Raw genomic sequence first — 21624 nt, forward strand, 5'->3', positions numbered from 1 at the left:
GCTTGTTAACTTACACTAAACTAAAAAAAAGAAAAAAATGGTGTGGTGGTATGGTGTACTTAAAAAATAGCTAAAATATAAGTTACAATGTACAGAAAATGTCTGTAGTTTAGTCTTTGTCAGTTTGGTCATTTGGTATATTTATTTGGACTAGGATAACTAACTTATGAAAAACTAAACAAAAAAACTAAATAAAGCCTATTTAAACAACCAAAACGAAAATAAATGATCAAACCCACCCTTGAAAGTAACTGAAACTAAACTGAACTGAAAATACAAAATAAAAAACGGAATAAAAAAAACAAAAAAAAACAAAAAATAACTCCTGTTGTTGCAGAGTATGATGATGTTGATAATGATGATGATTAATAATATTATTACAAATACCTCTAAAAATCTTGCATACCTTGTCTGACAGAAGCTCTCTATTATGTTTGTTTGTTTGTTTGTTTATTTATTTATTATTTCTCTTTCTGTATTTTCTTCTTCCTCACTGCAGGGTTTTTAACCCAGGAGGCAACACTAATTTAGATGCGTCTCTGGTGCATCAGAGGGCCACAGTGGCCCATGATGTCACCAGACTGCAATGCTCAGCATCAGAGACACTGCTGAAGAAATAAGCCATGGACAAACTATTTTAGCTGATGACCCTCCCTCAACATGATAACATTTAATAATAAAGTGACTTCTTGCACATTGAAACATGCTGTTGCAATGAGAGGCCTGGCCAATCATTGCCTCAGTGTTGGGTCAGTAGAAAATGTAGATAGTAGAAAAATGATGTCATATAAACAATCAGAGTCAGAGATTGCCTTTAACCAAACAAACAGCATCTTTCCCACAACTCCCACGCCATTATCATTTCCCCCTCCTCACCCTTAATCAAGTAGAGCCCCATCACATTATGTCATCTTGCTCAGTGGTGGCCTGCAACTGCTAATATCCACATGTTGCAGCCATAGTGGGAGCAGAAGAAAAAATGGGACCTGAAATTCCCCCTGACGCTCGCTAGATGTCGCTGTTGCGCGTGTTTTATGATACTGGGAGAAGCTGAACGGTAGCAGCGTGGAGTGGCTCTCACAGCTGCTGTGGGCTCCCTGTTCACATTCAAGATCCCTTTTGTTAACTTTGGCTCTCCATCTGCGTTTGTTTTTCTTCTAAAACTTTATTTTGGATGTAGCCAATATTGTCCAAAGATTTGTGCGTTATAAAAGTCTACTTAATGACCCCTCAGTCAGGCTAAGGGCCCTCAAGTGCTGGAAGTGTACAGCAAAACATTTAGAGCTGTAATGATTAGTCGATTAATCGAGTAGCTGTCAACTGTTAATGAAATCACCAACTTTTTTATATTCAATCAATTGTTTTGAGTCATTTTTAATGAGAAAATGTCCAAATTCTCTCATTTCAGCTTCTCAACTATTTTATTTTTTATACTCATATATGGAAGTAAACTGAGTATCTTTAGGTTGTGGACAAAATAAGACATGTGAGAACGTCATCTTGGGCTTTGATCAACGATCAACATTTACCACCATTTTCTAACAATTTATGGACCAAGCAACTGTTCTTTCAATCTGTTTATCAGTTTCTAGATTTGTGGATTTGTTGCTTGCTCCATAAAATGTTAGAAAATGTTCATCAGTTTTTCCCAAAATCCAACATGACATCCTCAAATGTCTTGTTTTTCCCACAATCCAAAGATATTCATAGTACTTTAATTGGAATACAGCGGAAAACATTTTTCACCAGCAACCAAGCAAAAAACAAATCTATAATGAATATAATTGTTAGTTGCAGCCCCGTGTTTGTCTTCTCCATCCGTAGAAAAGACAGAAAACAAAAATATTCCCTTGACAGATCAGTGGGGTTTCCTTTTTCATTCGGGAACTCTTGCGAAATCACACATTGCTCAATATCGAGCGTGTTTGTATTTAATTGTTTGACTGAAAAACAGCTTTGACAAAACAAAATTTGAAGTCTGATTAAATGCATCGTAGCACAGGACAGATTTCATTGTCCGAGCAGAGGCTCAAACTTACTGCCCCTCCCTCCTAAACGTCACAGCTTGTGACTATAAAGTGAGAGTGAGAGTGGAGAGCAGCCTGAGTGTGTTTGAGGCTGGACGGCAGGGAGATAGCATAGAGAGAGAGAGAGGCGCACTGACTCCATGAGCACAAGTGGATGGAAAGAGCCCAATGCAATGGAGAAAGTGAGCGACGGTGCACAGACGGGTGCCCTGTGAACTCAGGAAGGAGAGAAAAGGTGCTTGCATGAGACAAGAGGGAATGAAGAGTAGGATAAAGAGTTTTAATGAAGAGTTGAGGTTGCTTTTCCAAAAATGGCACGGATTTGCTCCCATGCAAATGCGCACTTTGCAAAGATGACATAGCACTTGCGAAAACCATGGGAATCCTCCAGGAACAGAACTCACTCACGACCTGAATGAAAAGAGAAAAAGGGATTCTACTCAAATCGGAATTTAGTTTCTTGTTTTGTCTTCTTTTTACTTGACAAGGCTCGGTTTGTGAGTGAAATATGAATCTGGGAAAAGCGCTTCTGTTTTTCCTCCTCTCTAATTGTGTGACAATGACTTTGTCGCTATCCACTTGCACCACTGTGGACATCGACCACATAAAGAAGAAGAGAGTGGAGGCGGTGCGGGGACAGATCCTCAGTAAGCTCCGGCTCACCAGTCCGCCTCAGACAACAGGTCCGAGTCAAGTGCCGTTTCAGGTCCTGGCGCTTTATAACAGCACCAAGGAGCTCATAGAGGAGCTTGGCAGAGACAGGCAGCAGAGCTGCGGACAGGATAACACGGAGACTGAGTATTATGCCAAAGAGATTTACAAGTTCAACATGATCAATGGTCCTCAGGAGAATAGTAAGTGCATTATTCAAGTGTTTCTTTTGCAACTTCCCATACTCACCCAATAAACTACAAATCTTTTATATTCTAGATGATTAAAATATATAGGGTGGAGTAGTTATTTGTTTTTGGCAGGATATTTTATTTTGCCTGTGCGCCATGCAGCCATGCAACATTTTTACTCAAACCTGATCCAAATGCCTTTATAAACTCACTTTTATGCTCATAAAACTAAAAACCTCTATCTGGCCTGGATGCAAAAATATTATAGGTGAGTTAACAATGTCAAAAACAGGGATCAGATTTTTCCAGCTCGTGTCTGTGCAGCTTTTACGCACAGACGCGCCTGTGAGCAGTGGAGCGCGGCGCGCAAAGGAGAGGGCAAAGTAAACAGTCTAATTGGAATGAGCACCATTCCTCATACATACCTCACACCAAAGCCATGGGAACTCCAGCCTTAAGTCTGACACATTCCTAAGCGGGGAAAATTCTCAGGCAGTTAAGTCTAGTATTTATTGCCAACTCCAATACCTCATTTCCATTTTCTGGCCGTGAGTTCCCCAATATTTTTCATCCACTCTCACTTCTATTTCCCCCCACTACGTCTTTCTACTAGAGAAGCAAAGTAGCTCTGTGTTATGATCTAATTCCCTTGTTCATCCATATTGGTATTTCCTGTATAAACTATGGTCCATTGATTGTTCCAGAAATCAGAAACAGAAGCTCAGTGCGCAACAGATTCTCCAGAGAAAGTCAGGTTTTAAGTGGAGGAGTTGGATCGGTGCCTGTTGCCACGGGTCAGAGGCCGGTTAGTGCATGGTGTTGCCATTCTGAAATCAACAGGTGTTTATGCTGTGCTGTGACACTAAGCAGAGCCTCTGCCTGCTCCAGCATTAGCCCTGAATCAAATCCATTTCACAGGTCCCACAAAGTGCTTCTGACACTCAAAAATACACAGCTCGGGGTTTATCCACTGGTCAGAGGTAGCCAGAGCTCCCAAAACAAACAAGAGGTCTAAGGAGTGGGATCAGTGATGGCCATGTGCCCGGGACACATCACACTGCATGGTCTCATACTGTAGTAGGCCATACTGTAGGTGATAATACAAGACGTGAGCTTGACTTACTTCTGGCAGCACTCTCTGCACTAAACAGCTTACCCAAGGAGGATATTAACAAAATCAACAGAAGGTGCCAACATACATTAATTAACACTTTTCTCACCCTTTCCATTATGTAATCTTAAAGAGAGCAGGGCATGTTGCAGTATGTAGGAACATAATGTCTGTCACCTTGATAATTTTGCAGCGTTGTTCATTTTCATTCCTGCTGGATATAATGAGTTTCACATCCACCGTTTTTGGAAGGTGGGAGTGTTTGGGACCAAAGTCAAGTTTTTGCTTTTTTTCATGCCCAGTTAAAAAGTTAAACAGAAACTTTTCTCTCATACTTGAATGCGCCACTTGCTCCAGACTACTTTGCTAGACATTACTACAGATGCAAATCAAGGCATTTGGCATTTATGGCCAGATGAAGCATAACTGAGACTGGGCAGCAATAGATCTTCCTTTTCTGGTGCATCAGGAGGTCAGCGTGGCTCGTTTTATCATCACAAACCAAATACTGCTGAAGAAAGGAGATAAAGACATAATTGGACTGAAGGTTGACCTTTGGCACAATAACAATGTAAGAATCCACTGACATTTAAAGGGACAGTTCACCCCCAAATCAAAAATACATATTTTACCTCTTGCCTGAAGCACTATTTATCCATCTAGATTGTTTTGGTGTGAGTTGTAGAGTTTGAAGATATCAGCCATAGAGATGTCTGCCTTTTCTCGAATATAATGGCACTAGACAGCACACGGGCTTGTGGTACTCAAAGCACAAAAAAATATGTTTGAAAAACGAAACAGTTAGCTATTGATCAATGCTTTTCAACAGTCCGGTCTCATTCCCAACTTGTCAAACACAGACATTGTATCGCTGTCCCTTAGTGACTCATACAGATGCATACAGTACCTTTTAGCAACTGAAAGAGACTCAACAGCAATGTCTCTTTCCAGAAACCATGATGCAGTTACTCAAGATAATCCACAGGCCTTGTTATGAGCAGTTTCATACTAAATGTATTTGTTGTTGTTGTTGTTGTTGTTTTTGTTGTTGTTGTTGTTGTTGCTGTTGTTATTGTTTTGGCAGAAGCTATTTGCACCTGGGATGGAATAGCTAATTATTGCAGATGCTATTTGCACCCAGGGTGGAATAGGCAATGTGGAAATTTGCATCCGGGTTGACACAGGCAATTATGGTATATGCTATTTGCACCCAGGGTGGAATAACCAATTATGGCAGATGCTACTTGCACTTGGAGTGGAATAGCTAATGTGTCTATTTAGACCTGCATGTATAGCCTTGCATGGCAGAGACAAACCATGATCTTCTCCTCAACCTGACCAAGTAGTTTTGTTGCTTAAACATAACCAAACTGTGACTGAAAAATCAAAATAATAATAATAAAATGGAAATTATAAGTGAGCTGATTCCCAGCTGAAGTTAAATTAACATCATTTTCTAATTTCACATGAGATTCATATCCTAGTCTCCCTAGACAGGCCTCAAACCCCACTCTTCTGTCCTGTGCTTAACCCAGTTATCCACCACACCCTCTCATATGAAGGAAATTTGTTGTTTTTAATAGCTAAACTAAGGAGATTGGGTGTGAATAGCCACAGAGCTGCCGTATGCCTATTCTATTTAACTCCACAAGCCAAGTGCCATCTCTTTCCATTATATTCACGAGAAGGTAAACATCATTTCGGCTGATATCTCCAAAACTCGACAACTCACGCTTAAACAATCTAGATGGATTAATAGCTGTACAGGCCAGAGAAAAAGAAAAGTTTGTATTTTGTATTTTGGGGGTGAGCTGTCCCTTTAAATTAGAAAGATCATTCCTAGCAGTGAAGCATGCAGTTTCAGTGAAATTTCAAGCCAATCATTGACTCAGTGTTGGGTCAGTAAGAAGTGAAGACTAGCGCTGAGGACAGCAGGGTATCTGATGTTCAGGATAGTAGAAAGATGATGTCATCTGAACAAACAGAGACAGAGGTCTTTGGACTGTTCCCAAAGAAACAGCATCTCTCTCCCATCGAACTCCCACGCCGTTGCCATTTTTGCTTCCTCATCCTTAATCAAGTCGGAAAAAAGATGTTTTTCTTTAGAACAGAGCTGCATCAGATTATCTCATCAACTAGAGTGACCTGCTACAGTCAGTGTCTGCCACAGAAGGAAAAAGAGAAATAAGATTCTATTAAAACTAATATCTGGGTCATGCATAAGTGAAAATCTAACCAAACAAATTCTAATTTCAGATACTAGCATTTAACTACAAAACAGAGCATTCAAACTACCACATTTTCATAGAAATGCCTGTTGTCCTTTGTGAGACCTAGACACCTCAGCAGCTGGCTAGCACCTGCTGCCTTATGCTTCCTATTTCCTTTGTTTACCTCCACAAAGCTCTGGAGAGACTGACATCACGGACAATCCTCCGGGGCAAAGGGGCAAATAGAGGTGATTCCTGCAAGTTTTTATCAGGGAGTTTGTGTGTCATCATGAGAGGAGACGAGCCCAGGCACAGGAGGAGACTGAGCATGTGTCAGGGTTGTGAGGTGTGGTCGATAGCGTCTGGGCGAGGCGCTTTATATGAAGCTTTACAACACAGCCACTCAAAACCTCTGTCCCCGGGCCTTCCTGAACAATTTCACCTTTAATTCCCTCATTTGAAACCCATCAACTGAGTGTTAATATGAGAATGAGATCAACAGGCTTTTATACGTGACTATAAATACACTTTTGCAAGCATGTTAATGAGAATTTCCTGTAGTAAAACTAAATTCTTTAATTGGGATCTGATCTAACAACAGTGTGTAATTTCACTAAATCAGTAGTCGTAATAGCAGCTCTAAGTTGTTAACTTCCATACTTCAGAATATAATTTTTAAACATATATTTAACACCAAAACGTTTAAATATTTCATTGCCGAGTGAATTTCTCAGTAGAAATAAGACCCATTGGCCGTATGATAGAAACTCCCTATCTTAACTGTTTGGTAACCATAGTAATAAGGGTTAGGACCTGATTCAGGAAAAAAGCCATTACAGATGAATATTTCCTAAATCAATGTTCTTATCCTACCTTAAGATAAGAAATGTGTATTGCACAAGTATCCTAACTTCCCAAGACCTTAAATAAACTCTCTAACTAATTAGCAAATGGAAGTGTTTGCCAACATTAGCTAACGGCAGTGTTAGCAACCAGTAGTTTTTGTTAAAAACAAAACTACACTAATGTTACGTAACAGTAGTTAACAATAGTGTTATCTAACAGTGGTGTTAGCTAACGGTATGTTTTTGTTCCTACCAAGCTGGAGCACACCAGGCTCGACTCATCTCATCAGCTGGTTCCAGTCTTCAAACAGGTGATTAGGTAGTCAGGTGTGCTGGTCATTGGTTAGAGCAAAAACTTGAAAGCAACTCGACCCTTTGTGGAATGGTATGGACATGCCTGCTTTAAGGTATCGACTGAAGTAACCTAGTACCAAGTAATGTTGTAACTTCTTCAGTCAAACAGTACCTGAATTCAATCCTTCTGGTACCCAGATGTAGAAAAAAATGACTATTTATATGGTTTTGCTTGCAGACAATCACCGCAAGCATTCTTCATGAAGGAGAACCTTTGAAGAAAGGTATCAAATAAAGTACTACACTGGTATCAGTACTTTAAGGGTATTGGTATTGGCACTGTGATTGTAATTTATTTCACAGTAGTTAGGTAACAGATATAAAAGTTGATGTTGGATAGCGATGTCGGATCTAATAACCTGAGACCTAACCTAACCTAACCTGAGATAAGACAGGATGCAGTAAGATAAGATAGGATTCTTAAAGTTAGTTAGGATTTAATTTATTTGCCTCTGTAAAACCATATCTTAGACTCTTCTTTTTCCTATCTTAATTTAAGACTTAAACTCAAGAAATTTCTGTAATACGGCCCCTGAAGAAGCTTACTGACCTTAACCTGGGCTGCTTCAAATAGTTTACAGGTCAAACTTATTTCACCATTCTGAGACTCAGCCTCAAGATCCATCATCTAAAAATGGTGAGGGTCAGAAAATTTGTGAATGTATTTCATTTTAATTATGCAAGCAATCCCCTCCACTTACCAACATGGAACAAATTACCTTTCAGACCCTTGGCAAAAATAAGCCATAATGTGAAATCCACCTAAAACCATTGCAATGGGAAAAATGAGGTCATCCAAAAGGAAACCAAAGACTTGATTAGAATTTCAAATCTCCCCTCGAAGTGGGGCTTTCCACCTTCTGTGGGGGAGGCAGAGAGTGGGGGGAGACAGAGCAGTGAGTGAGGGGAGGAAAAGGCTACTGAGGTTTCCTCCTTATAGATTGTGTGGAAACACTGGACAGATATCTGGCTGGGGATGAATGCTGAAAAAGGTCACCTATAAATAGGGAAAGATGAAAAAAACTTTGTGGAAATATCAGATAATGACTGGGAGGACACTGAAATAGGATTATGGGTCAAATGAAGTACAGATACTCGGAGATGTGCGAGTTCCTTTTGCATGACACAGAAACAACTGAACTTCTGAAGTTTCCATTTTGTCCCGAAACAGCTCGAGGTGCAAATCAGCTAAAGGTGCAGTGCCCCTTTCAACCACCAGCAAATCTGGTCTGAGGCTTGGTAATAAAGCTTAAGCTTGGGGTAATAAATTAGCCATGGCTTGGCTGTAAATGACTGTTTCCACTTGGCCCATAAAACGTTTGCTATGTGCTTGTTTTGCTCAACACTGCATGTGCTTGGCCTGTTAAATTAATAAACTCTTCAATGGTATTATGGTATAAGAAGGAAGAACAGGAAGCTTTTCAGATAGAATCACAATGTGGCCATCTATTTAGCTGGCTGTGCTTAAGGCAATGCATTATCACATGCGCACAACTCCACATGATGTATACAGCATGTTATTGCTTGTCGAGCATGCACTTAGTGGCTGATGTTACTGTCACGATGGAGTCGTCCTCCTCCCCCTTGTCACTTTTTCAGGTATTGTTCTGCTCCAGCACGTGAGCCCACATGTTCTGCCTGGTTCCAGGGAATACTTGGCTGCTGTCCGAGCCCTCAGAGCACCTGTTGGGCTCCAGAGCTTGTGGGCGGAGGAGCAGTGCACTGCCGTCCCACTGCAGCCTGCTCCACCACCACACATGGGACATTTGGTTTTCATTTCATGACTTCAACTTGTTGCTAACTCGGACCGCACAAAGCATAAGCAGATGGTTCGCGGTAATGGCCCACGTCTCAGAGGAATGGACTAGAAATAGTAAAAAAAAAATTAAAAAAAAGGGGGTTTGTTTTTATCTCGAAACTTGTCGAGGGAAATCCTCTGCAAAAAGCTTATCAATAATCAAAAGGTAAACATGTCCACCCCTGTGGATGTCAGTGGAAAACAGGGTTTGTTACGTGTACACAATGAGGTAACAGATGGATGAGTGTTTTAAAGGGAAAGTTCAAAATCAAAAGTGCTTTTTTCCCTCCCACCTGTTGTGCTATTTATCTAGCTTGTTTTGGTGTGAGTTACCGAGTTCTGGAGATATTGGCTGTAGAGATATTGGCCTTCTCTTGAATATAATGAAACCAAATGGCACTCAGCTTGCAGTGCTCAAAGCACCAAAAAATGCATTTGAAAAACACAAAAGCAAAGCATGACCTGGTTACTAATGACCAGGGTTAAGTGGTTTCTGAATTTTCCTTCATACCTTCCTGAGAATTTACTGGGGAATGCAGTATTAAGACAGTATTTGTGTAAAACTTGTGCAGATAGTACTCCCTCAATGTAGGCAGAGCTCAAAGCAATGCGATTCCCACAGTTGGGAAACTACACACAGTGAGCTTTGATTTGGTCTTGAGAAGCTGCATTCTTTATTTACTGACAAACTCAAATCTAAAATGTACATTTACTACCAGATCAACAACTTCACTGCTCACCTTCCCCTCTGCTCAGCGCCACTGAGCTCAGCATCACTTTTTGCCACCATAGACAATATAACAATTAGTCTGCTACTTGCTGTGTCTCGCGCTTGTTCAAATAAAATTGCACACAGCATGCAACACTACCCTGACAAGTTAGTGGTCTGCAGTTTTTGCAGGTTTATCTTTATTAGGACTAAATCCAAGATACTTCCAAACGGAGGCAGAGACATTTCTCTTTTTTACTTGTTTGTCCTATAACTTTATCCTACAGACACCATGTTTCTTAGCTCAACTGTGCTGCTTTGTCCTCCAGCAGAGAGACCTTTTGTTGCACGTGCTAGCCACTACAATACATCACCTCAGTATAACATCTCCACATCAGTTTAACAGACGTGTTGCCTTTGAGTTTTTCAAATGGATTTTTGTTGGCGCTTTGAGCACCACAAGAGTGCCATTTAATTCCATTATATTCAAGAAAAGGCAGACATTTCTATGAACGATATCTTCAAAATTCAGCAACTTACACCAAAACTATCAAATGGATAAAAAGGTCAACAGCTAAGAGGGAAAATATGTATTTTTGATTTTGGAGTGAACTGTCCCTTTAAAAGGATTCTGAAAAAAAGAAACAATGTGTGTTTCAATCTGATCTTTTTTTAAAATTAGATATTTAATAACATCGTTTCCACTTTACCTGCAGATGACCTTCCCTACTGCCCCAAGGGTATCACCTCCAAGGTGTTCCGCTTCAACGTCTCCACCATGGAGAAGAACTCCACCAACTTGTTCCGCGCTGAGTTCCGAGCCCTCCGGATCCCCAACCACAGCGCCAAGAGAAACGAGCAGAGGATTGAGCTCTACCAGGTGTGTGAACTGACCGTTCATTTCCACTGTTAGCAGAGCGCAGGGGGGTAATGTGCTCGATTTCTCTCAGAAGGCTCGTGTAGGTCAGTGAGAAAGATGAAAACATTTATATTAGGGTGTCCAACTCCCTCTCTCCTCTTTTTCATGTGCTGATCATTCTTCCATGTGCTTACAGTCAAATGGATTCTGCATTAGGACAAATTTAAGAGCTTGCACAGCCGTCTTTGAGTAACCCTAGATTACCATTCGGCAGTTTCTTCTTTCTTAGCTGTCAATCTCAAAGCAGTTGTCCATCCTTGTTAGATCAAGGAAGGTGCTTTCAACAGGAGGTTTATAGATCCCCACCTGCATGTGTGTGTTTATGAGCATTTTTTTTCTGCAAGTGCATTTAAGCATGCATCTGTTAGATGTCTGTATGTGTGGGGTGGCAACTAAAGGATGGATTTTTTTTTTTTTGCTCGGTTTCCTCATTAATCTCCCGTGAGAGACTAGGAGTAATGATCAGGTTCCAACATTTCCTGCCAGGGAGACAAGCGTCTCCGGACTGCATACCGCCTCTGAGGCAAGGCTCTGGCCAGCGCTGAATACAGACTGTCAGGCCCTCAGATTGTTTCCAGGGGCCTAGGAGGAGATAGAGGCAGGGTCACCCACCGGGGGAGTAAATGGAGCTGTTTGCTCGCCCCCACACTTTTTCAGGCTGGAGCTGATTGGCAGAGGGCTGACGCTGGCAGTCCTGTGGCCCCTCGTTCCCACAGGAAGACAGATTAGATCCTGACAATGTTCAGGAACCTGGTTATCCATAGCGGTGCTGCGGGGCTAAGTGCTCATACCCACCACCCAAACACACACATTTCTCATTACAGATAAACACCTTTGTTCAGAGAGGTGCTGATTGAGACAGGAATGTCTGACCCACACTGTTGCATTTTTTTTTAGTCTATCAGCAGTTTTATATATTTGGGGTCTCGACTTGATAACAGATTTCAAAACAAATTTTTACCAGAACCTGTAACTCATCTGTGTTAAGTTAAATGCTACAATGTTAAGTGTTACAAAGTTGTTTAGCTTGGCAAGATGAGAACAGTAGTGTTAGTTGCTCGGTTGTGAGACACAAAAGTTGATAAGTGATGTTGAGGTAAGATAAGACAGGATTCCTAAAGTTAGTTGGGGCTTGCTTCTGTAATACCAAATTGGAAATCCTCTCTGAGACTCTTCTTCATCAATTTCTTTTCTTAACAGTTCTCAGTTCCGATTCTTTGGGTGTCCTCCTGAATTCTTCACAGCAGAGTTGAGTGAACGCTAATTACTGTGAATAAATGTTGCCAGCAGAAACACTGAGATTAGCAAACGTTAGCTAGAGCGTCAGCATACTGACAATGGTCTTTTCTGTTTTTTTGAATATTTGTGGTTTACTAGACCTACTTTACTGTAATGACAGAGAAATATCCCATTCTTATAAAGTGCTTTGTAGCACTTGTAAATTGAGGTGACTGCTACAGGACTCAAACAATTTGTGCAATTTGCCATCTAGTCAAGCAGCTTAATAACATCTGAGTAGGTTAATAATGGGGAATAATGCAAGATTTACAATTTACTAAGACTAATGCATTAGGAGATGAGAAGACATGAATGTATTCAACTTGTATGCCTATAGAGTGGCAGAGTCCCTCTCCTTCCTGCTTGCCCCATGGGAACTTACTTAGGAAAAAATATAAAGAGTAGGCAATGGCGAGAGACAAATCATTTTTAGTTCCTGTTTGCATTGTGCCACAAATTACACATATAATGTTTGTCAATTAACAACATAATTTTATAAGCCAAGAAAAGTTTGATGTAGGTTTGTCGTTAGTTAACTTTTAGTTTTGTATGAAACTGCTCAGTGAACTACATGTCAGTCTTGCACATAATACATCATTAACACCAACATTTCACCCTTTGTAAAGTTACCTTACCTGAAGTGTTTTATCCAGGAATTTCTGGTACTTCCATGAGTTGCGAAGTATAAGAACAAGCAAGACCTGTTGCTTGAGAACTTCATTCCAGTACAAAAATGCACAAAAATTGTAGCCTCAGCAGCTAACTTTAGCCTTTGAAGGGAGAAAGTCATGATGTTATGCAACTTGTGGGTGTGTCTCTGATTCCGTATCTTCACAGTTTTATACTTCAACAGTTTTACGACAAACTGTGACTTGTAAAATTATCTTTTAAACTGACAAACACTGTATGTGTAATTTGTGGCACAATTCAGAGGGGATCCAAAAATGATTTGTCTCTCACTATTGACCGCAACGTACATTCCCGTGGTCATCCACCAGATCCACCTTTCTATAAAAGCAAATGGATAGCCAGTACAGTAGGTTTTTTGCAATTCACGGTTCAATTTAAAACTAGCGCGAGTGAAATTTGTGTAGGAATCAGTAAGCAGAATCGAAAATAAAATTTCCACATGATTCCTTTGGAATCGAAATTTTGGAATTGATTCGTATTTGGAATTGCCCAACCCTACCCGCAACCCTGCTTTTTATCCTGAACTGCCTGACACTGCGTCTGGGGGCCCGGCTAAAGTCAAAGTTTGAACTGCTGATGTGAAGGACAGCCAGGTTCTCATTGGCAGGAGGGTAACACGCAGGCATTAACTTGCAAAATGGGGATATCAACACAGGGAGTCACTTTTTCCATGAGGAGTAGACATTTGGCCCAAGGCATCCTGGAGAGTCTGGCTCAGACAGACAGCTCTGGTTCTGTGTGTGTGTGTGTGTGTGTGTGTGTGTGTGTGGGTGTGTGTGTGTGTGTGTGTGTGTGTGTGTGTGTGTGTGTGTGTGTGTGTAAAAGAAAGAGAGTTTATGCAGCTGGGTCACATTTTCATCTTTCCTCGTAGATCCTCCAGAAAGACGACCCCAAAGCTAAACAGCGCTACATTGGGGGCAAGAACGTCCTAACCAAGGGGACGCCTGAGTGGGTCTCCTTTGATGTCACAGAGACAGTGAGGGAGTGGCTGATGTACCGACGTGAGTGGGGACACTTCAAGTTTTCCTTGCATCACACCTTATTACATATCCTGCCAAAGAGCACTGGTTCATTTTGAAATGAAGGATAATGGCCTCAGGGATAAAAAATGTCAGCTCCTTACATCCCTCTGCTCTTGTTTCCCCCTCAGAGACCAATCTTGGCCTGGAGATCAGTGTGCATTGTCCCTGCCACACTTTCAGGCCTAATGGTGACATCATCGAGAACGCCAATGAGGTGCTGGAGGTCAAGTTCAAGGGTGAGACTGCAGTTCATACCTCAGTGTTGAGATAGAAAATTGAGATGGTTTGGGTTTGTATCAGCAAACTTTGTTGATTGCTTGTTATTTACCTGCCTTAATCAATTAAAATTAGTAAGGGCAACTCAATTTGCATTTCTTACAGGGTTTTCAAATGGAAACATCCACTCAGCCGATAGCAAAAATCAGTGATGTAGGTTGCTTGGCTATTTATTTCAGATTTATTGCCGTGTCACACATCCCATGTTGCACAAAACAAAGTCTAGTCGATCTGAGCCGTGCCATGCAGTGCAGACATGGCTTCCCCTTCCTAAACCCAGTGGGGTTATATGTATCAATGCCATCATTCAGAAACCTATGTCAGGTCACAGGAAAACATTTTTTCAGGCCTGCATGTCTATATGTTTCATAGGGTATGCAGAATATGTCAGAAAATAAGCAATATGTTGCTTTAGAAATACAGCTTTGATTGAGAGAAAAAAAACATTTGGTACATTTGGTGTCTACTAATTTGATATTTTGGGAAATACATTTCCTTGCCAATCATTCATAACAGACATGAAAGTGGTATCAATGTTCTCATCTAATGCACAGTAAGAAAGCCAATAACCACATTCCCTCAAATGGCAAACTATTCCTTTCTTTCCTAGATTAATCTAATGTTTTTTTGTTTTTTTTTTACCAGGTTTTGTAAAACTGGGGAATCAATAACTCCAGTGTCTTCAAGAATTCTACTCTGATTAAATTTGTCTCATTTTAAGAGGACATCTCAGTCACAATCTCACCCGTTGTGCAGGTTTCCAGCATTTCTTGTGTCGTCCTGTCTCCCTGGCCAGACTGTGGTCGGCTGCTAAGTCCGTACTGGTCACTGCTTTTGATCTTTCACAGAGAAGAGATGTTCTGCCAGCTTGTATTTATGATCAAGAGCCAGATAACATTTATGTCTGTTTGACTTGTCTAATGTTCCAGATAGGCATCTCGTGTTTGTTGAAAAATTTGGTTTGTTCTGATTAGCGCTATTGAGGCAGTGCTGGTTTTAGGATGATTTGCATTAGTGGGTCTCAGAATGTAGTATAAACTGTTATACTCAGAGTTTGTTTTTGGTTCCAGTTTTAGTTTATAGTGACTGTTTCTGGTGTTTCCAAAAATTTCATGACTATTTTTGAATCATTAGTTATTATCTAAGTATATTATCAGTGGATACTGGCATGCATTGGTTGGAGTTCTTCTGGGTCCATATTACAGAAACTTCTTCAAGTCTTTAGGAAGGGTCTAGGAAAGAAGCAAACCTGACTAACTTAAGGAATCCTATTTTATCTTAGGATAGAAGAATTGACTGTTCTGTACTGGCTTTTTTCCTAATTAAGGTCCTGATTTTACAGTGAAAGGCAGCTTGATTCGTGAGATCATGCAGCCATGCGAGAACCCAGCTTGCCAGGCTTCAAGTTATCTGTTTGTGTCAGCACCAAAAAAAAATTTTTATAGAGTGGTGCAGCCAATCAGCATCCTAGCAGGGACCACCTAGAAGTTGTGGGCATTGTTTTAGGTGTGACAGCAGCGTGAAGCATCCGACTTCTCTCGAACAAACACTGGTGGCTCCTGAAGAGGCTATGTAGATTCTGTGATAGCATCACTTATATCAGAACTGGAGAGCATTTCTTCATCGAAAGAAGAGCAAAGAACAGCACTGAAGGCTTTTCTCAGTGGAAAAGATGGTTTTGTTCTTCTCAAGAGCTTGATCTGATTGGTTAAAGTTAGCCCATGTTAGATATGATTGGTTCATCCAATCACCTGCCATGTGTTTTTTTGAAAGTGCCTGCCCTTTGCCAAACAGTTTCTAAGGACGACTTCCAGATGGTTTTGTGTAACAAACCATCTGGCGTGTCAGGTTAGTCCTAATTACCATGGATACCAAACAGTTGAGATAGGATCAGCAAATTAGGAAGTTTTTGTAATACGGCCCCTGTTCATGTTAAACATGGGCCTATAAAACTCTTCATACAGTTCTCTGTAGGACGGGGCATCTGGTGTCGCCATGTTGGCAGAGTGGACTCTCTTTGTTACTTCTACAAATGTCAGATGATTTGATGGACATCCAAATATTTCCGATTAAACCCTAATTTGGCTTTAATTTGTTTTTTCTTGATTTGCATAAAAGGTTCTTTTGTTTCAATGCAATCGCTGCCAAACGAAAGACACCTAAGGGGTCGGTTTTCTCTTAGTCTCTCATTGTGCAGGGAATGTTCTATTGCAATGTTTCCTAGGATGAATAAGAATCTGGATATTGTACAACAACATTCACAATACTCTCATTATTATGTGACTGGTCTAAAAAAGGTCCCCTATAATCCAGTCATCAACATGTTCCTCCAGCAGTACCTATTGAAGTCTTTTTGGTAAGATAATGGGTTTCCTTTCTAAGAGGAAGAGAGAGACACTGAGCATGGGAATACAATTGATCTGGTATCTCACTTAGCACTGGGGCCCCCGGGCCCTCGGTCCTGGGAACACTCCCGACTGGCTTGGCCACAAGGAATGTGCTGCCACGGCGCTCAGACGCTTGGCCCTGAATTAAAGAGAGGCGTACATATCCACCAGCAGCATCTCTCCTGAGATATCCACTGCTTTAACTATCAGGGGCAGATTGGATGAGCAGACACAGGCCCAGGGGGGAGAACGGAGGAAAGAAGGAAGTTAGGGACCGGTGTTGAATAAGGATGAAAAGTGAGCCAAAAATGAGTGAAGCCCTGCCTGGATATTACAGTATTCTTCTGTTAAAGTTACAGTTGACGACTTCACTGATTAGAGTGAAGTGCACTGAAGTCAGCTGTCTGAAGCACAGACATCTTTACAACAGACCTTTTTCATGGCAGCCATGTGTATATGAAATAGTATGGTAAACACAGGTATTACCAGTGATACTCATTTAGGTCCTGTTCCATATAGTGCAGCACTCTGACTCTGTTCGACCTGAATGGAACGCACCTTGATAAGTATGATTGGTAACACCTTACATTACTATTTCACATCAAAATGGCTGCTGTGAAAAAGACAAATCGTAAGCATTTTTGTGCAGTTTTTCTTGGTATCCTCCAGACTAACTGATTCACACACTCCTGCAGGTATGGAAGCGGACTATGATGATCAGAGCCGTGGGAAAAAACAAAAGGAGCAGCTCTACCCTCACCTCATCCTGATGATGCTTCCCTCCCACAGGCTGGATGCCCAACCCTCCTCCCGCAGGCGCAAGCGGGCACTTGACACTAATTACTGCTTCAAGTAAGGCACATTACCTTGTCCTGGAAAATGTAATGGTTGGCCTGTTGTTCATTGTGTTTAACTTTGTAAAATAATTTCTCTGGCTGCACCTACTGCCAGTTTTGGACACACTAAGCTAGCTAAGCTATTTCAACACTGAGGTAGTTACAGCTGCAGTAGTCAATATTGTTTCATTATAAGTGTTGTTGAAATAACTCATTTTGACTATTGCCTGTCACTCACAATCTTTAATTCAAGGTTTCCTTTAAAAATGTCAGTGTCAATCAAGGTTAGTTAGCACTAAGTGTCACATAGCCAGTGGTAGAGATGGCCAGGTCTGGCTCCACACATTTTCATTGTGCTTTATGGAAAAAATGCTCTGGCTTGTTGGAATTGCTCTAATTTAATAGCAATCATCTTGGGTGGTGCTGAGCCCAGAAATCATTCAAATATCACTGTAGAAGAAAAGGTAACAGCTGCTCGCTGATTTGTGTTCGTACCATCAGTGTTCCAGGTGCTAGCTCAGGCGTTGTTGTTGCTTCCTGTAATAATGGGGAACTTTGAAAAGTGATATGAGGCAGCAGACAGAGAAGCAGGGGGTTTTGCATTGTGTACTGCTGTATTCAAATGGAACTTGTTAAATTGTAATTACAACACAGAAGTTGTGTGCACAATGTCACAAACTCAGAGCTTGCAGAAAACTTCCAGTTCACATTACAGTAAATATGACATGAGGGGGGCGTTCATGTGGACTCATCTCCTAAATATGACCCCAGTTGAACACACCATATGATCAAATTGCCTACTGCGCCTTTAATATATTGCAAATAAAATGTCACGATCACTGTAATGCAGGCAGGGGGTATATTGTCAAGTAGTACACCAGCCATGGAAAATATCAGTTGTCATGTCTCAAACAGATGGCACTGAAGAACAGTACGTGGGCACAGAATACATAGAATAAGCTTGTTAATCACCTGGATGAGCATGACAGAGGTATTGGCTGATACAAGTCAGGATCTGCCCCGGTACTAGAAAATGTTACCTCCTCTTACACACCGTCTCCTCAGCTCTGGATTTCCTCTGTCAGGCTGACAGGCAGCACCAAAGACACCTGGGCTGACTCCAAGAGGGAAAATAAGGGCACACCTAACAGTGGAATTTCTAAACCTCTCTCTCATCTCTGGCTGTGAGGCCATAGGGACAAGAATGTATACAACTCTTAAAATTGTGTGTTATCTGCAAAATGAAGTGTGTAATCATCTCTGTCCTCTCTTGTCTGCAGCAATTATGAGGAGAACTGCTGTGTGCGACCACTATATATTAATTTCCGGCAGGATCTGGGCTGGAGGTGGATTCATCAGCCTGAGGGGTACTATGCTAACTTCTGCTCTGGTCCCTGTCCTTACCTACGCAGTGCAGACACCACCCACAGTTCGGTGAGACAAAGTGCCACAACACCTTAAAGGGATAGTTTGGATTATCTGAAGTGGGATTGTATGAGGTATCAGTGTATTGCGTCCATTGGATGGTGGTCAGCACACCCCCAGTTTGGAGAAGCAGCAGGAGTACTGGTAGCAAAATGTATTTAAGTTTCCTAATAAAGCTCCACATAACAAATCTATATTAGTTTAAGGGGTGTCACAATTCTCATTCATAAGCTATGACGTCTTAGAAGTTTTGTTTTATTCTTGCCATTTTGACTCACTTACTGTTAATTTAGTTCATTTAGATAGATTTTCAGTTTAGAATTGCAATAATCAGTTTATGTGACCACTATATTTAGAATATTTTCTTTATTTTACATTGTCAGACATCATGTACGCTAAATATTGCTCTCTCGCTCTACCAGACTCCATTTGCAAAATCAGTAGTTTTACCTCACCAAGCACAGGAGTTGCTGGTCTATCGCTGCCTCGATCTGTTAGTTTGTTTATGTTATTGTGTGACTTTGTTTAATTCAAACTAACCGTTTAAAACACAGACGTTACACAAACTAACTAACCAGTCAAGACAGTGGTAGATCAGCAACTCCCGTGAGCTGGGAGGTAAAATGACTGATTCACCCAGTGGAGCTTGTTTGGTTTGGAAAGAGCGACGTTTGGCTTATATAAAGGAAGTTTCCTGTAAGAAAAGGCTGTCTGACCACAAAGTAAAGCAATGAAAATATTTTAAATACAGTGTGCACTTAAAATGATATTAATTTTTTTAGATGGGCCTTTCTTCACATGGCTAAAATATATTTTGCTGCTGGCTCTCATCTACAGCAGTACATTGCTTATCCTACATGCTGGTGTTCTGTTGCTTGTCCAAACAGGGGGGCATGTAATGTAGGTTATACACTGAGAATGGATACGTGCCCCATACAACCTCACTTCTAAGAAACTCATGAATCTGTTTGGGAAATGTGGTTGTTGTTGATCTCAGTCTCTCTTTGCTCTTTCTTCCAAAGCTGCTGAGCCTGTACAACACCTTGAACCCCGAAGCATCCGCCTCACCCTGCTGTGTTCCTCAGGACTTGGAGCCCCTCACCATCCTCTACTACGTGGGACGCTCCCCTAAAGTCGAGCAGCTCTCCAACATGGTGGTTAAGTCCTGCAAGTGCAGCTAGGCTTCAGGGCTTCAGGGCCCGGCGAGAGACGTGGGATGTGATGGCTCCCAGCACTATACTCAGGAGCGGGTATGAGGGGTTAGAGGCGGGCACGGTACAGTTTGTCCTCTATGAGTACCTCCAACCCCTGCTTCAGCCTTGCCCGAGCTGTCTCTCTAGAAAATTAAAGATGCAGTTCACCACTCTCCTCTAAAATCATTGGCAGCATTTACCCAGAAGACTCTTCAAACACCACTTTACTAACGCTCTTGAACCCATCAGACCTCTTCAGCATCAACAATCGCCTTGTTTCTCATGTTTCTTTCATATTCCAGCATTTTGAAGAGCCTGTACCTCAGTGTTACATAACGTTGGCATTCAAAGCCCAATGAAAGAGGAACAGAACAATAATTGTCTTTCAATGACCACTGCATTCTTAAAGACATCAAATAATTGCAGTCAATGACGGGGGAATGCAGACTGAACTCAGCATGATAGGAATAAAATAATTGTTTGTTGAGAGCAAACACATACCCCGGACACCTTCAAACGTCCGAGCTGGAAACTGACGCTGTGCACGCCGCAGCTCCCTACACTGTTTGTTTAGGATTAAATGCTGTTGAATAAAAATGAAAAAAAGACAACATGCTGGAAAACCAACCTTTATTTCAAAGTAGTATTTCCATGGTTATGTTTACCTCTGTAATACAACAGGATGGTGATTCCAGGGATCGTTTTTTTTTTTTTTTTTTTTTGTTGTTGTTGTTTTAAAGTGAATCCTTTCTGTTGTATGAGACGATGTATGTCACTAAGTGAACACTTAACTAGATCACAAACTGTAAATGTTTTTTCTTATTACTCTTGGAAACACCTTTTTTTAATTAAAAAAATGGACAGTTGGATAGAATTGTTCTACTTTCATTTTTCTGAGTTTTTCTGTCTTTGTTAAAGGAGAAATATGTAATATATTTACTGTTAACTAAATCATAAAATGACCATATGTCATCAGACTAAGGGATTAAGTTGAAATACTTGCTACTCTCACAACAGCACTACAGCATGTTCTCCATTGAAATTTCCATTCCAGGCCGGGACAACTGTTTTTGTTTGCCTGTCTCATGTTAGAGGTCAAATTAATGCTGAATGTTCACCGAATGAGTAAGTGTCTGTTTACGAGTCCTTAGGAATCATTAATAATCTTTTAGAGGGAACAGATGTTTACAACAGTTAAACTGAGCAATATGTTAATGGAGTCTGGCAGGCAGTGAGACAGGCAGTCACTGAACTCAAACTCCAGATTAGTGTATTTTTGGAGCAGTGGGCTTTTGTTTTCAGAATAATGGGGTTAACTTTACATCGACTAACCTTGTGTTTGAAGTCCCTGCAGCCTGCGGGCAACCTGTCTCAGCTTCAAGTCTGGGGAGGAGGGGGCAGGGGAAAACATGAAAATATGAAATGGGGCTTCAGCCTATTTAATATATTGTTTATGGCTCCAATTCACTATTTACACTTACATATTTCTCCTTTAAGTATTTTAGAGCACTTTATTTTAAAGGGTAATAGGGTACATTCAGATGACCAAAGTGAAAAAAAAAAAATCATCCAGTGATTGAAACTTCCAGTGTACAGCATGTGTGTTTAAATACATTTACTGATGTGATCGGCATGTTTTCATGTTTTCTAGGTATTCATTTCAGTGTTGGTTGATACAGACTGCCAAGACAATTCCAAAAAA

General features: G+C 41.0%; 1 protein-coding gene across 1 annotated transcript; it reads left to right on the forward strand.

Moving 5' to 3' along the window:
- Positions 1–2113: 2113 nt before the first annotated feature.
- On the forward strand, positions 2114–20796 carry tgfb3 (transforming growth factor, beta 3). Its single transcript, XM_084742243.1, has 7 exons — positions 2114–2881; positions 10613–10776; positions 13655–13784; positions 13934–14041; positions 17164–17320; positions 18585–18738; positions 19752–20796. The coding sequence occupies exons 1-7, from the start codon at positions 2536–2538 to the stop codon at positions 19908–19910; spliced, it is 1218 nt and encodes a 405-aa protein (XP_084598369.1). The 5' UTR covers positions 2114–2535; the 3' UTR covers positions 19911–20796.
- The last annotated feature ends 828 nt before the right edge of the window (positions 20797–21624 follow it).

This window comes from Lutjanus erythropterus, chromosome 18 (assembly GCF_056507025.1).
Source record: "Lutjanus erythropterus isolate fLutEry1 chromosome 18, fLutEry1.hap2, whole genome shotgun sequence".
NCBI lineage: Eukaryota > Metazoa > Chordata > Actinopteri > Lutjaniformes > Lutjanidae > Lutjanus > Lutjanus erythropterus.